The sequence below is a fragment of the Mus pahari genome, chromosome 23 (genome assembly GCF_900095145.1).
Source record: "Mus pahari chromosome 23, PAHARI_EIJ_v1.1, whole genome shotgun sequence".
NCBI lineage: Eukaryota > Metazoa > Chordata > Mammalia > Rodentia > Muridae > Mus > Mus pahari.
Window position 1 is genome coordinate 30,704,268 of NC_034612.1, and position 12,284 is coordinate 30,716,551.

Below are 12,284 nucleotides of genomic sequence, written 5' to 3' on the forward strand. Positions count from 1 at the left end.
GCCGCCATACCAGTTTTTATTTGGTGCTGATGATGGAACCGAGGCGTCATACATGCTAGGCAAACACTTTACCAACTTTGCCAGATGAGCTACATTTCAGGCGCCCTTTTACACGGCAGCAGGGGCTGACCCGATATTCACTCTGTAACTCAGGTTGCCTTTAAATGTTCAGCAATCTTCCAGCCTGCTACATGGGCTATCATGTCTGTCTTCATTTTTGAAAAGAATTTTGTCGAAAGCAGGTGTGTGTATGTCTATGTGTGCGTGCGCGTGCATGCATGTGTATGTGTGTTGCTCAGGTCAAGTTGCACGTGTGGAGGTCAGAGGACAACATATTGTTGGTTCTTTCTGACCATGTGAGTCCTGGGAATTCAACTCAAATATGCCTAGGTGGCAGTTGCGTTTGCCCACTGAACCATCTGGCCAGCCTCTAAAGTAAGTCTTTACCTGATCCAACCTGATGCCTTCTTTTAACTTCCCAAGAGAGGGACGGACATTAAGAAGAGTGTAATAGAAAAATAATTAGAAATGACACTCCAGTCTAAAATATAAACGCTAGGGAATCGGCGACAGAAGGAACAGCAGTTTATCCGCGGTGGCAGGGTGGGCTCAGACTTCCTTTGAAGGGGGACGCGGAAACTGAAGCCAACCAGACCCAGGGGCAGCCAGGCGGAGAGCCGCCCCCAGCTGCGCTCCCGGAAGATGCGGCAGGCTCGGGCTCGGACCCTGCTCCCACTCCAGGGGACCCTTGGCCATTTCCGGACCCGCAGCCTCTCACCCTACCATCAGGCGCGCATTCCTGCCGCCCCCGCTCGTGCTAGGCGCAGGCAAGGCCCCCGCCCGTGGGAAGGGGGCCGTGTGCCGGGGAGGCGGGGCTGGGATGGCGCACAGCTGGGTCACATCTGGTAGGAGTGCGGAGGAACCAAATGGAACAGAAGGTAGCCTTTCATCCCTCGAGGGAAGAGGCTGCCTGAGTGTTTCCTCGCTACGGGGTGCCTGAGGTTTTTTGGGGACCAACCCTCCCCATTTAGGAACATGATGCCAAGACAGGCCTGCCTGGGGGAGGAGGGAAGGATGGACCGACGGAGGGACATAGAATTTGGTCACTGATAACCTTTTGACTGAACCTCAGGTCCACATCTAAGACAAAACTATCAGTAAGGGCAGCCCAAAATTAATCGCTCAGGACACACTGCTGGCTACCACTTTGGCTCAGTCAGCACCGTTCCCCAGGGAAGGAAACCCGCTCGGGGACAGGAAATGCACAGCGAGAAGCCAAGGATGTCGCCCGCGGAGGAGCACTGGCCCTATCACCCAGGTCCCAGCTCCCGGGGCGCGTCCCTCCACGTGCAGCCGTGGCGGGCGTTGGTCAAGCTGGGTGTCGCCCAGAGCTGCTCCGGAGGGTGACTCGGAGCAGGCGGGACAGGCTCGTGCACAAAGGGGGCGGGTGCCCTGGGTGCCCTGGTTCCCAGCCCCTTGTCCGTATCCCACGTGGGAAGGAGAGGTCTCCCTAGAGGTTACGCCCCAAGGCTAGCAGCCAATTAGCGCGTGGGGGCGTGGCTGGCAGGGGAGGTTTAAGAGTTCCTGAAGCGATAGGCGCGCAGCTGGACCGGGAGCCTCGGGCAGCCGGACCGGTTGGCAGTGGGGTAGATATTACGTGCGGCCGCCGGCCACCATGCTCCAGCGGTGCGGCCGGCGCCTGCTGTTGGCGCTGGTGGGCGCACTGCTGGCTTGTCTCCTGGTGCTCACGGCCGACCCGCCGCCGACTCCGGTGCCCGCTGAGCGCGGACGGCGCGCGCTGCGTAGCCTGGCGGGCTCCTCTGGGGCGGCTCCGGCTTCAGGGTCCAGGGCGGCCGTGGATCCCGGAGTCCTCGCCCGCGAGGTGCATAGCCTCTCCGAGTACTTCAGTTTACTCACCCGCGCGCGCAGAGACGCGGATCCACCGCCCGGGGTCGCTTCTCGCCAGGGCGACGGCCATCCGCGTCCCCCCGCCGAGGTACTGTACCCTCGCGACGTCTTCATCGCTGTCAAGACCACCAGAAAGTTTCACCGCGCGCGGCTCGACCTGCTGTTCGAGACCTGGATCTCGCGCCACAAGGAGATGGTGAGACCCCGCGCGGCCTGGGCAGGAGGATGAAGTGGGGGATCGCCCTCTGGTTAACTGGTGACTGACGATAGCGGTTCCCGCTGCATTAATAGCTTTGGGTCTATCTGGGAAACGATGACACTGATCAATCCCATTACAGCCCCGCGTGGCTGCTGGGGTTCATTTTGCCTTATTACCCTGGAAGTTTCCTTCCGTGCTGCCCAGGGTCACCCCAACCACATGCACTGTGCCTGGATGAGTAGCCTCCAGCTTAGGGTTGGCCCTGTAACGCTTCTCCTAAACACTGGAGTGAATGGCCATATTTGTTCCTAAACTTTTAAAAGCAAATTGGCTCAGCTCCATCCTGGGTCCCCTCCACCCTGAACGGACCCCTTGAAAGTGAGGGAGGAAAAGGCGTAGCACACCCCCGGACCAGGCATAGTGAAAGAAATGGGTGCTAGTTCTCTAGGCTTGCTCAGAACCCTGTCTTCAGTAGATCAGCTCCCCCTCAGTTAGACCAACTTCATACACATAATAAAAAGACACACCCCACTTTGAAAACCTCCCTGGAGGCTACAACAGGACCGTTGGGGCGGGAGAGTGGAGCGCACTCTGTGTGTGTGTGTGTGTGTGTGTGTGTGTGTGTGTGTGTGTGTGTGTGTATTTGGTGTGAAGACGAAGGCTCACTTTCCTTCCTGATCCAGCCCCCAGTGAGCCGGGGCCATCCATCCAGCTTGGCTAGACTCTCACTTTGGGACAGTGGAGGTTAAGAGGATAGGCTCCTATCTAGTCTTGGTCAGAGAGGGGCCCTGAGAACCCCACCTTAGCCTCCTGAGAATGAGGCGTCCCTTTCCCAGGGGCTCAGCAGGCCTTCGGGAGGGGGCAGCGGGGGGGCCATGGGTTTTGTTTGGCTGTGGTGCCGTTAGGATTCCCAGCGCTAGGCTGCTCTCACGCCGGCCCCTTGGGCAAGGCAACAAAGCCCCTTTCTCCAGCCGAGAAAGGCGTCGGCCTCTTGTGTACAGCTATGCGCTCCATGGGAACCGTTGGCTGGCGTGCTGGCCACTCAGGTTGCCTGGTGATGAGGGGGCCTCTGTGGTCCCCCCCCCCCAGCCCTGAATGACAGCCCTCGTGGGGCACGATCCCTGAGCCAGGGCATTCCCCCACCCCTTCGTTCAGCCTTCCTGCTGTGTGATACTGGATAGCATCTATCCCACTCTGGGTCACTATCGGTTCCGAGAAACTCTCATTCGGGGATTTGGGAGCTTTGTTTGGCACAGAGGACTCAAACACAAGACTCGGTTGATCTGTATGGTCTGGTGAGAAGCCTAGGGTCTCTCTGATCCTCTCTCGCTCTCAGAAAAGGGAAATAGTCTTTCTGATGAGGTATTATAAAGCGGACTGTATAACATTGGAGGCTCTTGGTGATCCCAGCAGTCATTCCGAGTAAGGGGCCCCCCTACCCAGAAAGGGCTGCATTTACCGCCCATGCTCACCTCCCGTGCACATGACAGGCAAAGCCCCCCTCTTGTGTGCTATGATCAGGGGCCCTCGGAACCTGTAGCAAAGGGCCTGCTCTCCTGTCTGTCCAGGGCGGCTGCAGTCTGATGGAAGGTGAGAGAGGCTGCATTAACCTGGGTTGGGATGAATGGAAGGAAGGCTTCCTGGAGGAGGAGGCTCCATCTACATCAGAGTCCTAAGGTCCAGGAAGGGCAATCTTGGCACCCGGCATGTCTGTGGGGTAGTACAAAAAAAAAAAAAAAAAAAAAAAAAAAAAAAACCCCCCGGGGGGCCCGGGGGGGGGGGGGGGGCAGGCAGAGCGCCTGGCCTCTGGCCCGCTGCTCCTCCCCCACCACTAAGGAGCACGCCAGGCTGCAGGCTGCCACCGCCACCGCCACAATGGCTGGGGCAGAACTTGGCATCCTGTGTTTCTTTGAATCTCGGTTCCAGGAACAATGCTGCTTCCTGTGTGTCTCCCCCACCCCCTTGCTTGCCCTCACCAGCCCCGCTGCCCCCCTCTGCCCTGTTCGTCCTCCTTAGGGGAAGTTGGTGGGATGGGGACTAACTGGGAGATCAGGGTCTTCCATTACTTCTTCCTGAGTGTGGCCACAGGCCAGTGCCCTCTCCGGTCTCTTAACTATATGCCAAGGAGAAGAGAAGATGGTTCTCACCTCCCAGGGACACTTGGGAGAGGAGAGTCCATCCCCAGCACTTGGCTCTGCACAGGCGAGCTGTGTTGTGCCCATTTTACTGGACTGAGTGATACCCACAGGTACCCCTGGCCCCCTCCTCTCCTGATTGCCTTGTGTTGGAGATACACCAGGCAGAATACCTGCACACCCCACACTCAGCCTCTCAAAGACTGTTCGCTGGGCCTCCCTGCCCCCCCCTCCCCCACAAAGGTGACTTTAATCTCCGTAGCCTTGGGCTGGGTTTTTAGGACACCATGGAAGCGCGGGAGAACAGGCCTCTCTCTTGATCTCATTAAGAAAGCATTTTCCTTTTAATCCAGCAGCAGCGTCTGCACAAGCCGGCCCTCTGTACCTCCCACGGCATTCCTGGGCTGAGATGCTGGGGTGCCGGGGGGGGGGGTGCTGGATGCAAGCGAGTCTGTGCGTGTGGGCTGCCCCGGGTGTCTGCAGAGACCTGGAAGGAGGGGGGGGTGCATACTTGCAGATAATATAGATCCCACATTTGCTCTCCTAACCTGGGCTTCAGTGGAGTGAGCATTTGTGTATGGGGTCAGCCTGGGTAAAGGGATGGGGCTGCTGGAGGCATGGTGTGCCACCCTTGTAGACCTGGCATGCCTTGGGTGGCTGGCTGGGTACGTGCTGACCTCCGGGGTTGCATGCTTACACCCAGGTTTCCTTGGGACCCTTTTGCGCACAAAAGCAGAGCGAAGGCTGGCGGTTGTAGGGGAGCCCGCTGCCTCTACTGTGAGCAGCCTCCACCCGCCCTAAGGTTGCACTCTGCAATGCCAGGGTGCGGCAGTCGGCACGCGCTGGGCGGGCCGGCGGAGGAAGGAACATTCCTTCCCGTGTGCCGACGGGCCCAGGCGGGCGCCGGCAGCTCCTGGCCCCGCCCCGGCGCCCCCCTCCTCTTCCGCAGTGCAATCCTGGCAGGGGGTGGCCCAGCGCCCGGCCAGGTGGAGTCTTGGCTGTGGCCCTGGGCAAAGCCTTCTGTAAGCGGGGAACAGTTTTCCTCTCCGAAGCCGCACCCGGCTGCTCAGATGCCCCAGTGAGCCTGGGGACATGAATCCTTTTCTGCTACTGCCATGTTGACCACCATGACCTCCCAGAACCTGACTGGGTGCTATGGCGGGGGAAACCTGCTCTATGGTGCACAGGAAGAAGTCCAGGCCAGAGTCACGCGCGACCAATGGCCTTACCCATACACCCGCGCACAGGACCTCTCGCCCAGCCGGCCCAGTTAACCAGGCCAGCTGTATGGAAATGACAGCCCGGCTACTCCTGCTTAACTCGGCAGAGTTAAGGCTGGCCCAGCCCAGGACAAAGCTGGCGGACAATGGCTGGTGATTCATCCTCCCTTCGGGTCCCTTTGTCTGCCAGGGCTTGGCAGCGGCCCAGCAGAGGCCTTTGTCCCCGACCCGAGTGAGTGAGGCTCAGCTTCCCAAAGCCGACCTCCTCCTCCTGTCCCCCGCCCCCTCCCACAGCTTGGAAAGCCTGCAGGCTGGGCGGGCTGGCAGGCTGTGTCAATAAGGGTGTGTGCCCCGCCAGGTGTACGGGTTGGCGGGAGGGTTGGTTGAAGCCCGTTTACCTGGCTGGTGGGTGGGGCATCCCACCTGGCTCGTGCCTCCCAGCTGCCTGTGGTGACCTTGGGCCCACCTGTCTGAAGTCGGAGAGTGAGCCCACCTCCCCCAGCCAGCCAGCCCGCCAGCCCGCCCGCCCAGCTGCCACTCCCCCTGGGCACTTGAGCACACATTCTGTGTGCAGTGGAGAATTCAGGCAGTTCAGTGCAGGGTGGGGGAGGAGTCTAGATTGGGTGCCTTGGCTGTGGTCCTTGTAGGGGACTTGGGAACTGAAGGCTCAAGATCCTGTCTCTTCTTCCAGACGTTCATCTTCACGGACGGGGAGGACGAAGCTCTGGCCAAGCTCACAGGTTGGTCCCAGGCTTGGGGGTGGGGGTGGGGTGGCGGGAGGAGCTGGTCCCAAGCAACTCCTTCCCCTGCGGCTGTGAGGTCACCGGCTGCTGCCGAGGGGCTAAGAGGCCAGTTCACTCGGCTTGTTTGCTTCATGCCCCGCCCCACCACTCCCCGGGGGGCCCCCATTCTTATGCAGAGACCCTTTCATTCCTCTGGGGACCCTTTGAGTCCCGCTTAACCGCAACAGGTGGCGCGCGTACTGGGGGGAAAAAGCTGGCTGAATGAATGGGCAGGGGTGGCTACCCTGGGGAGGGGGCTAGACTGAGCTGGGCTGGGGCTAAGGTCTGAGGCAATGAGAAATGCCTGCCGCTGGTGCGGACCAGGCCCCCTCACAGCCCTCCCCGTCCACAGGCAATGTGGTGCTCACCAACTGCTCCTCGGCCCACAGCCGCCAGGCTCTGTCCTGCAAGATGGCTGTGGAGTATGACCGGTTCATTGAGTCTGGGAAGAAGTGAGTTCTTACCTTTCCCTCCGTACCCCATCCGTGCCCCTTCCCTGGCAGCCCGGCAGCCCTCGACCCCTGCCTGCATCCCTCCCGCCTTGTGTTCAGGTGGTTCTGCCACGTGGACGATGACAACTACGTCAACCTCCGGGCACTGCTGAGGCTCCTGGCCAGCTACCCCCACACCCAAGACGTGTACATCGGCAAGCCCAGCCTGGACAGGCCCATCCAGGCCACGGAACGGATCAGCGAGCACAAAGTGGTGAGTGTCTCCCAGGGTCGCACACACCCTGAGGAATTAGGGAGGGGCTGAGCCACCTTTGCAACCAGGAGTCTCCTGACGGCCGTTTCACTTCACCCAGAGACCCGTCCACTTTTGGTTTGCCACCGGAGGAGCTGGCTTCTGCATCAGCCGAGGGCTGGCCCTAAAGATGGGCCCATGGGCCAGGTGAGTGTCCCCTGCATATCTGCCAGTACCCCGGATAGCAGAGTGCGCCCAGTGCTCGTGGTTCTGGGTGCCCTGCGGCAGCAGCGTCTAGCTTGGGCTGGTTCTCTCCCTGCCTTAGGCAGCCGTGTTCGGCCACTCTCTCTACCTCTGATGAAGCCTTCGGCATGGAAGGACTGTGGCTCGTGGCGGGGGGGCGGGGCGCAGTGGACTCCCTCTTTTTGAGGCCGGTTTGGCAAGGTCTTGCCTGCTCAGGGCCCAGCTGCTGCCTTCATCCTCTGCTTTACTCTCGCAGTGGGGGACATTTCATGAGCACGGCAGAGCGCATCCGGCTCCCCGACGACTGCACCATCGGCTACATTGTAGAGGCTCTGCTGGGTGTGCCCCTCATCCGGAGCGGCCTCTTCCACTCCCACCTGGAGAACCTGCAGCAGGTGCCCACCACCGAGCTTCATGAGCAGGTGCGCGTGTGGCTCCCAGGCCTGGGTGACCAAGCAGAGAACTCAACAGTTGAGGGACAGAGGGAAAGGGTGCCTCCAAGGAAGGGAGAATTCTTTTCTACTTATTTATTTATGTATTTATTGACTTATTTTGGTTTTCTGAGACGGATTCTCTGTATAGCCCTGGTTGTCCAGAACTCACTCTGTAGACCAGGCTGGCCTTGAACTCAGGGATCAACCTGTCTGCCTCCAAGAGCTGGATTAAAGGCGTGCGCCACCACTATCAGGCTTATTTATTATTTATTTATTTTTGGTTTATTGGAATGGGGCTTCACTAAGTAGCCCAGGCTAGCCTTGATCCTCTTGCTGTAGCCTCCCATATGCTAGAAGTCAGTTGTGTGTCACCACACCTAATTCAGAATCATTTAGGGGTAGGGTGTATGTATGTTTTCATTTATTTATTTTTTATCTACTTACTTAGAGACGGGTCTCTTATAGCCCAGGCTAGCCCTGAAGTTGATATGTAGTTGATTGAGAGTGACCTTGAATTCCTGATTCTCCTGACTCCACCTTCCTGGGCTAGGGTTGCAGGAGTATTCTACCACACCCAGTTCATGCAGTTAGTTGAGCTAGCCCAGGGTCACTGTTTTAAATAGGGATATCAGAGACGCCCCATCCTCAGGTGTCACAGTCCGCTGGTCCACATGAGGTACCCCAGTTTCACTCTCCAGCTCCTCCAAAAAAAGAAAGTCAAATAGATTCTTCTAAGTTGCTGATCCTGCCCTTTGAGGGGACACTCCCGCTCTGTCTCGCTTATGGTCGTAGGCTCCACCATGGGCCTCTGATTCAAGGGACAGCAGCAGGAATAGCCAGGCAGGACTGCCACCTCTCCAGCATCATCCCGTTGCTCCCAATGCAGGTGACCCTGAGCTATGGCATGTTTGAGAACAAGCGGAACGCAGTGCACATCAAGGGACCGTTCTCTGTGGAGGCTGACCCGTCCAGGTAAGAACATGCAGAGGGTCACCCACCAAGTACCCCCGGGGTGGGGGGCAGGAACCCCCATGGTTGGGACTGCCAGAGGGCGCATGGCACCCCTACCCCACGCAAACCAGTCTTTACTCTGTCCCCACAGGTTCCGCTCTATCCACTGCCACCTGTACCCAGACACACCCTGGTGTCCCCGCTCTGCCATCTTCTAGCAGTCGTGGTTGAGACCCTGTCCCTGGGCGCCCCTGGTATCCAAAGGGCCCAGGAACCTTTGTTGTATGCCCTGACCTTGGTGTCCGAGGCTCTTCGGGGCTATGTGTATGTGTGTGTATGTCTATATTTGTGTGTTGCGTGCCCACCCGTGTTGCAGACTGCTGGGCAGTCGTGTTCTTCAGGGAGTGGCAGGTCTGTCCCTAACTACACTCTGAGAGCCACTCCGAGGGCAACTGTGTGGGATCTGTGTTTGGATCTCTGCAGTGGGGGTGGGTGAGGCCTCGGGGGTCCCCTCGGGGTTCCCCTCGGGGGTCCGCGGGTGCCCACTTGTCTCTTAGGTTGGGGTGGTGGCACCTACCTGGAACCTTCCCTTTCAGCTGAGCTGCGCCCAGTCCTAGGGAAGCTGATTTGGGTAGTAACGGCCTGGGCCCCTCGTGAACTCTGGCCCGGGCACTGCCTGTGGCCATTCTGGTGAACAGTGCTCCACCCCCCTGCCCTCCAGGGTGGCGGTGAAGTCTTCAGCCCCACCCTCTGATGTCCTATCTTTGTCTCCCACACCAGTGGGGTTCAGAGCTATGAATTTTATCTCCTCTCCAAAGTAGAGAGAAAGTCGCCCATAGTGGGTGTGCCTGTACATATTGTGACAGTATTTTTTTACTGTGCTGTTTCTTGAAAGGGGAGGGGTGGGTGTGAAAGGAGTGGGGGGGCGGTGGTTTTCTGGGGTGGGCTGGAGAGGGTCTTATTTTATCTTTTCTGTGGATCAGAAAAAAGTGGAAGCCAGACAGGCTTGGTCTTTGGAAAGCTGGACAATGAGTGCCTTAGTACTGTATTTATGCCTTCCAGTATCTGGAATCCTGCTCCCCCTCAATCCTCCCCAGCACCCCAAGGCTCACCTCACCCCCACCACCCCCAACTCCTCACTCCCCCCAACTCCTCACTCCCTTACCCCATGGGCTGTATTCTGTGTTCTTTTTGCAAAGACCTTAACTAGGCAAGCTAACGATGATAAGGGAAAAGCTCTCAGGGAATTGATGTGTTGTTGCTATGGTGACGTCCTTCCTCTGAATAAAGGTGCTCTTTGCAGCAACCCAAGGGGCCCTAGTCTTGCTTGGGAGTTGGGGCTAAGCCACCTGTCCATCAAGGTAACTCTGGGGGACTTTCAGATGAGGGCAGGGGAGACCCGGTCATGACATAGAGAAGAAGGCAATTGGTAGGAATTCAACAACAAGTTTACTACTTGGGAGGGAAACTTAAGTGTTAAAATAGATGAAGTATGGCCGGCTTGGTGTAGATTTGCCTCTGATGGGTTGAGTCCGTGTTGGGAGGTGGGGGTGACGGTAGCTGCTTGATTAGGTCATGCCCTGTGTCAACATCACTATGTCCAGATCTTCCTGGAGGAGGTGCAGTGGCTACTGGGGGCTGGCCAGAGACCCATTTTCCAGACAGGAAAACTGAGGCTCAAAGCAGCCTAAATGAGGATGACCTAAGTCGGGCAGCCAGGCTGCTGAGGTGGATGACCCCTCTAGATCTTGGTTCCCTGTCAACTCTGCTGACACCGCCTGGCCTCTCCTTGTCTGTCATGAGACGCATCTGTCATGTGTCCTTTGAGGATAGGCAGTCCCCAGGCCGCTCGCTCATGGGTGGAGCTGGCGAGGACTCAGATCTTTCTGAAGCTCTTCAGGGACCTTCCTCACATGCAGCCACAGAGGCTGGCTGATCGGGGGGAATCCCACCACACCCCTTTCCCTTGGTCTCCTTGTTTCCTCTCCTACAGAGAAGCAGGCTAGCGCTGCCCACCTGCTGCCCTCTGTAGGTGGCTGCCCGCTCTAACCTGACCCTGGGGCTAGGTCCTCATTACCTGCCACCCCTGTGCCCTTTGCCTCCTTCCCTGCACCATTTGATTAGAGACCTGCCCCTCTGCACTCCACCAGACATTGCTCACAACTGTGGGTTCAGCACCCCCAAATGGGCTGGGCGTGGCCCTTGTTGGTAACTGCTCCTGCCTTGTGGGTGACTGGCCGGATCCTGACCCCGCCTTGGCTGTGTAGTTCGGCTTTTTAAGGCCTGGGGCAGCTGCCTGGGATTTTCAGAGTAGAGGATCCTCAGTGGTGGCCATGGTCCTTGGCAAACAGAGCCTGGTGGCAGTGGCTCGGGGCCCTACTTCTGGATGAGGAAGCTGACATTTGTAAGGGTGGAAAGGTCATGGTGGAACAGTCTGCACACAGCCCGTGGGCCTCCTTCCTGCCTGGATGACTCAGAGGCCTGCTACCCTCTGCTCTGGTCGTCAAAAGCCCCTTGCAGCTGGCACCATCCTCCCCACAGAGCTGGCAGCCACAGAGGTGTGGTACAGCGGCACCGACCTCGCCGGCATGGAGTTGGGGGCCCCAGCCAGGGTGGGCTTCCCCTTGTGATTGGAGCCAGAGGGTGGCCCTGAGCCTGGGGGGACAGAACCCCAGCACGGAGCAGGAGGGGGACCCAGTAAAGTGGCAAAGGTCTCTAACCTAGTATTCGTGAGGCTTCTGCGGCGGCAGGATCATGAGGGTCGTGAGATCAGAGCCAGCATGGGTTACCAAGCTAGGTCAAAAAAATCTAAGAAACGGAAGCCAAGTGGGGAGGTCCTAGGAAGGGTCTAGCCAGCGGCTTCAGCGACTCCCAGGTAGAGCGGGCAGGAGTTTCTCCTGAGAAGGGAAGCGAGCTGACTGACTGACTGACTGACTGACTGGTTTTTTTTTTTTTTTTTTTTCAAGACGGAATTTCTCTGTGTAGTCCTGCCTGGCTGTCCTGGTTGGTCAGATTCACCTGCTTCTGCCTCCTAAGTGCGTGCGCCACCATGACTAGCTGCCTGGCCACCTCGGTGAGGGTCTTAGCAAGGAGCCCTCCTCTCTGGTCAGTTAAGTCAGGTGTTCTGTCCTGGGGCTTCCAAAAGTTTATAAAATGCCAGGTACACTGATGTCTCATGCCTGTAAATCTCAGCAGTGGGGAGGCAGAGGCAGGAGGATCGCCAAGCGTTCAAGGCCAGTCTAGGCCACCTACTGAATGATGCTCTCCCTCCCCAACTCTCAATAGCAGTGACCTTGCACATAGAAGTTCTGGGGGGTCAGGGAGGGTGCAGAAGCAGAACGGTCCCCAGCTTCCTCTCCCGAGCTGAGCTGGCTCTGGGAGAGGCTGGCAGGGTAGGGTTGAAGCTTTCAACTTCCCTCTCTGAACTTCCCCCCCTTGGGTCAGCAGGGCTGGCTTCCTGGAAGAGGTGCCTCACTGCTGGAGCCGGAAGGCCCAAACCACAGCGTGTGAGCAAAAGTCAGCGTGTGTTTGTGGGTGCTCCAGCTTGGCACAGCCCAGACAAAGGCACCCCAGGGTGGGGTTTGGAGTGACCTGGTGAGGAGAAGGCTGGGAAGGGCAATGAGTAATGAGCCTTCTGTCTCTCCCTGAGGCTGGACCTCTGATGGCAGAAGTCAGAGCCCTCTGGGTGGCTTCAGCCTGCTGTCTGTGTTCTGGGCCTCAGGAGGTCT

At 58.2% G+C, this 12,284-nt stretch overlaps 1 protein-coding gene across 1 annotated transcript; it reads left to right on the top strand.

Moving 5' to 3' along the window:
- Positions 1-1,584: 1,584 nt before the first annotated feature.
- Lfng (LFNG O-fucosylpeptide 3-beta-N-acetylglucosaminyltransferase) lies at positions 1,585-9,862 on the top strand. Its single transcript, XM_021186691.2, has 8 exons — positions 1,585-2,104; positions 6,154-6,202; positions 6,597-6,696; positions 6,796-6,949; positions 7,050-7,135; positions 7,428-7,593; positions 8,492-8,577; positions 8,708-9,862. Exons 1-8 carry the CDS (start codon positions 1,676-1,678, stop codon positions 8,772-8,774), a joined length of 1,137 nt encoding a protein of 378 aa, XP_021042350.1. The 5' UTR covers positions 1,585-1,675; the 3' UTR covers positions 8,775-9,862.
- The last annotated feature ends 2,422 nt before the right edge of the window (positions 9,863-12,284 follow it).

Bases quoted from the DNA above. Each gene is read 5' to 3' on its own strand.
- Lfng (XM_021186691.2), top strand. From the start codon at position 1,676: ATGCTCCAGCGGTGCGGCCGGCGCCTGCTGTTGGCGCTGGTGGGCGCA. The intron at 6,697-6,795 runs GTGAGTTCTTAC...CCTTGTGTTCAG, and splicing joins TTCATTGAGTCTGGGAAGAA to GTGGTTCTGCCACGTGGACG. The intron at 8,578-8,707 runs GTAAGAACATGC...CTGTCCCCACAG, and splicing joins GTGGAGGCTGACCCGTCCAG to GTTCCGCTCTATCCACTGCC.